The sequence below is a fragment of the Acomys minous genome (genome assembly GCF_964271855.1).
Source record: "Acomys minous genome assembly, chromosome: 2".
Classification (NCBI taxonomy): Eukaryota; Metazoa; Chordata; class Mammalia; order Rodentia; family Muridae; genus Acomys; species Acomys minous.
In genome coordinates this window covers 94,050,582-94,055,233 of record NC_140484.1, presented here as the reverse complement: position 1 = coordinate 94,055,233, position 4,652 = coordinate 94,050,582, and the positions used below count along the sequence as shown (strand labels likewise).

General features: G+C 38.2%; 1 protein-coding gene and 1 pseudogene across 2 annotated transcripts; both read left to right on the top strand.

Moving 5' to 3' along the window:
- Positions 1-1,292: 1,292 nt before the first annotated feature.
- On the top strand, positions 1,293-2,443 carry LOC311588226 (26S proteasome regulatory subunit 10B-like; annotated as a pseudogene). Its single transcript has one exon. The product of its transcript is annotated as a 26S proteasome regulatory subunit 10B-like (transcript).
- Positions 2,444-2,548: 105 nt separating this feature from the next.
- On the top strand, positions 2,549-2,994 carry LOC311578761 (large ribosomal subunit protein eL32-like). Its single transcript, XM_084748785.1, has one exon. It carries the CDS (start codon positions 2,572-2,574, stop codon positions 2,977-2,979), a length of 408 nt encoding a protein of 135 aa, XP_084604911.1. The 5' UTR covers positions 2,549-2,571; the 3' UTR covers positions 2,980-2,994.
- The last annotated feature ends 1,658 nt before the right edge of the window (positions 2,995-4,652 follow it).

Here is a 4,652-nt window from a genome sequence, read left to right as displayed (position 1 = left end):
TAAAACCATGGAAGCTATTGAATGACAGAATAGGATTGGGGGATCTCTGGGAATATTGGTGTAAAAATTTCAAATTTAGTTGGGTACTTCTAGGATTAAAGAAACTCTTATTAAAGCGGTTTTATTGATTGTGTTTAAGACAATTAAGCAGCAGAATAAAATTAGACAGACTGCTACAAAGCTAGAATTTAAAGGTCAAAGTCAAGGAACAAAACAGTTTCATTTCTATGAATTCTCATTTTCAAAGGCAGGCTGTGAGTCTCCTGAGTGCAAATTGCAAACAACACAGACAGTGGATTTAATGTGTAATTGATTGCAAAGTTTGCGGGAAAGCATAAATCAAGAGTCTGGCAAAATAATGGTGAAGCCTTAAGAGAGAGGGAGGCTAGGGTTTTGACCGAAAATAATGAAGATAAATCATGGTTTGTTAAGTAAATTATGGTACTTTCATTCAAATTACTCATTGTTGCATCAGTTGTTGTATTCTGAAGTATAACCCTAGTGAGAACGCCCCACAAATCAGCTAGCTTGCTAGCTTGCAATGTAATTTGTGTTTATTCTTACTTCTAACATAAAAGTAAAGGACAAAGAGATAAACCCATAGTTATTTCCACATGATCTTTAACAAAGGTGTCCAAATATGCATTACAAAAATTATATACCATTGAGCCACCATGTAGGTAGTGGGAATTGAAGTCAGGACCTCAGGAAGAGTAGCCAGTGCTTTAAACCACAGAAACTGTTTTACAGAGACAGAAAGAGTGTGGACTCAGATGTGTGGGGGAGAGGAATTGGAGGAGTGGGGAGACGGGGAACTATAACCAGAATGTGCTGTATTAAAAATATTTTCGATAGAAGAAAATGCTGTTGAGAAAACTGGATTTTTCCATGCAGAAGGATGAAACTGTACCCTGATTTCTACAGATGCGGAAGAGTTAATTCGGAATTGATCAAAGACGTTGATGTAAGGTATAAAATGTTGACCTTGAACAGGCTAACTTTGGAGAAACACTTCAGAAATAGGACTTTGCAATGATTGCTTGGACAGTACTCCAACACCATAGAAAGCAAGGAAACAAACAAAAATTGGCAAATAGGATTAAATAAAACTAAAAAGCCATAGAGAAGAGACAATATTCAGAATAGGGAAAAATCTTTGCCCGTTCTTCATTGGATAGATTATTATCCAGGGTAAAGAAATAAAGTAATCAATTAACAAATGACAAATAAATAACAAGGCAATGATCCAGACACATGCACCTTTAACAGGAAAATGCTTTGTCTGGGCAGCCATGGCCATTCCCGGCATCCTCTATGAGCCACTACTTCTTATCATGGTGGAGCCTAGAGATAAGACACTTCAGGATGACCCCAAGAAGCTGCCAGAACACAAGGAGATTGAAGGCCATCTTAAGGAGCCAAGGGAACAATTAAAAGAACTTATCAAGTTCTGAAAGTGGTCTGAAGGCACTTCAAAATGATAGGAAGACTGTGAGTGAAGTGCTTAAACAGTTAACAAAAGAAAAATTCATTGTTAAAGCAACAAATGGATGAATGTATATCGTAGGTTGTTGTCGGCAGCTTGATAAAAGTAAGGTTAAATGAGGATCAAGATTTGCTTTGGATATGACCACACAACAATCACGTATTTGCCAAGAGAGGTGGATCCATTGGTTTACATGTTTCATGAGGACCCTGGAAGTGTTTCTTATTCTGAGATTGTCAGGCTGTCGGAACAGATTCTGGAATTAAAGGAGGCAATAGAATTACCTCTTACAAATCCAGAATTATTTCAGCATGTAGGAATAATGTACTGAAAAGGCTGCTTGATATATGGCCACCGGGCACTAGGAAAGCACTCTTAGCATGAGCTATTGCTAGCCAGCTGGACTGCAAGTTCCTGTAAGGTGTATCTAGTTCTATTGTAGACAAGTACATTGGTGAGAGTGTTCGTTTGATTAGAGAAACGTTTAACTATGCCAGGGGCCACCAGCTATATATCATTTTAATGGATGAGATAGATGGTTATTGGTGGGTGTTTGTTTTCTGAGGGTCCATCAGCTGACAGAAGGATTCAAAGAATTTTAAATGAAATTATTAAATCAAATGGACAGATTTGATACTCTGCACAGAGTTAAAAATGATCATGGCTACCAACAGACCAGATGCACTGAATCCCTGCTTTACTGCATCCGGGAAGATTAGATAGAAAAATACATATTGATATACCCAACGAACAAGCAAGATTAGATATATTGAAAATCCACGAAGGCCCTATTACGAAGCACATAGATGTTTTAATGGAGCAGACCTGAGAAATGTTGGTAGTGAAGCAGGTGTGTTTGCAATTCGTGCCAATCATGAATCTGCGGTTCAGGAAGACTTCATGAAAGCAGCCAGAAAAGTGGCGGATTCCAAGAAGCTAGACTCTAAACTGGACTAAAACCCTGTGCAATTTACTGTAAGGTTTTTGGCGCCTGCATGACAGACATTGGCTTAACATAAAAATAAAGTTAAGGGAAGTATTAGAAGTATTGGTGGTGAGGTGGCTGCCATCTCCTTTGCGGCATCATGGCTGTCCTCCGGCCTCTGGTGAAGCCTAAGATCGTTAAAAAGAGGACCAAGAAGTTCATCAGGCGCCAGTCAGACCAATATGTCAAAATTAAGCGAAACTGGCAGAAACCCAGAGGTATCGACAACAGAGTGCGGAGAAGATTCAAGGGCCAGATCCTGATGCCCAACATTGGTTATGGGAGCAACAAGAAGACCAAGCACATGCTGCCTGGCAGCTTCCGGAAGTTTCTGGTCCACAATGTCAAGGAGCTGGAAGTGCTGCTGATGTGCAACAAATCTTACTGTGCTGAGATTGCTCACAATGTTTCCTCCAAGAACCGAAAAGCCATCGTAGAAAGAGTGGCACAGCTGGGCATCAGAGTCACCAATCCCAACGCCAGGCTACGCAGCAAAAAAAATGAGTAGATGGCTTCAGTACGTGTTTTATTTGTGTTTAAATAAAACCACAGAAACTGCCAAAAAAAAAAAAAAAAAGAAGTATTAGTGGTGATCTCGTTAAAAATGAACAAACATGTATGAGCATACATAATAGTATGTAATTCAGTACTTCTTTAAAAATTGGTACAAAAGAAAGTGGTATGTTTGCTAACGTTGCATTTTCTGCAGCAGAATTTACAAAAGACGTGTTGTAGCATTTTATATTTGCTTTGTGAGCCTTGTGTACAACATTCAAAATGGTTTGAGATAATAGAAGAGAGCATTTCTTATGACTTCTTTTATATTTTGTTTTCCTCATCCTAAAATATGGACTAAAACCAGTTTTAGCTGTCCTATAAAAAAAAAAAAAAGAAATAAAGTGCTCAATGCCCCCACTAACAAGAGCAAATGTATAATGTGTACATATATGAAGTTCTCAAAGAACAAATGAATGAGCGATATTGAACAGTCAGAATGGCTATAAAATGAGCAATGAGGAGAAAAGGTCCAACACTTACTCACTGCCTATGAAATCCAAACATAAACCATCATAGTCATTGTTAAAGGTAATACAAAGGGTTCTTCAAAGACCAAAACCAGAGTTACCACAGGGACAAAATAAAGAAAAATCTAAAGTCGGCATACACACCACCTGCTACAAAGGCAAAATAATGAAAACCATGGACAACCCTGTTTATTGAGACACACTTTACCTCCCACGATGTAAATCAACGCAAGTGTCTGTGAAAAGATGAGAGGGTAAAGAAATAGGACACATGGATGCAATAGTGTAGTATAAAATTATAAAGGATACAATCATATACCATTAAACAAACAAACAAACAAACAAAGAAGAGTGGAATCTGAAAACATCATGGTAAGGCAAAACCAAAGCACATGAACAAAAACCAGACATAGAAAGGCGAATATAATGTGTCTTTGTGAACATGTGTAAAGCAGTGTAGCGACCTACATGGAAAAATCACAATGTGATCCATTAAGTTGTAGAGCTGGTATATGTTGATTGTAATAACAAAATAGATTTTAAAAAATCCAGGCCCAGAAAGAAGTACTCATTTTGAAGCTTTAGTTTTTAAAGGAAAGTAACAACTGCTGGTGAGAATGTATAAACATTGGAACACCAGGAAACCATTTACAAAACTGCGTGTAGTTGCACACATACCTACAATCTCAGCCACTGGGAACAGGGGATAAAAGAAAGATTATGGAGGCTTGATGGCCATCAATTAGTCTAGGTCCATCTTCAGTTAAATCTTAACTTAAGCGAAAAATACAGAATGATTATGCAGGACATGATACATTTTGCTCTGGCTCCATGGTCACCCCAAGCACAGGGCCAGCCTACAAGGCTGCATACACCCAAATGGATGCAATGCCCTATAGAAATGGCTGCAGACCACCCCGAACCAGACAATCCGTCATTGAGACTCACTTTACAGGTGATTTCAGATTGTGTTGAATTGTCAGTTAAAAATCACATGTTTCCTGGGAATTAGAACTCAGACCCCGATACTTGCTCAGTAAATACTCTATTTACTCACTATTTACTAAAGTGGCTCTCTAGTCTGTGAAATTATTTAACTTACAGTTTTAAATAGGACATTATTTAAAGGGGAAAAACTTACTACACAGTCTGTGTC

What these genes read in the sequence shown, in the direction of transcription:
- LOC311578761 (XM_084748785.1), top strand. Translation starts at nt 2,572, where the DNA reads ATGGCTGTCCTCCGGCCTCTGGTGAAGCCTAAGATCGTTAAAAAGAGG.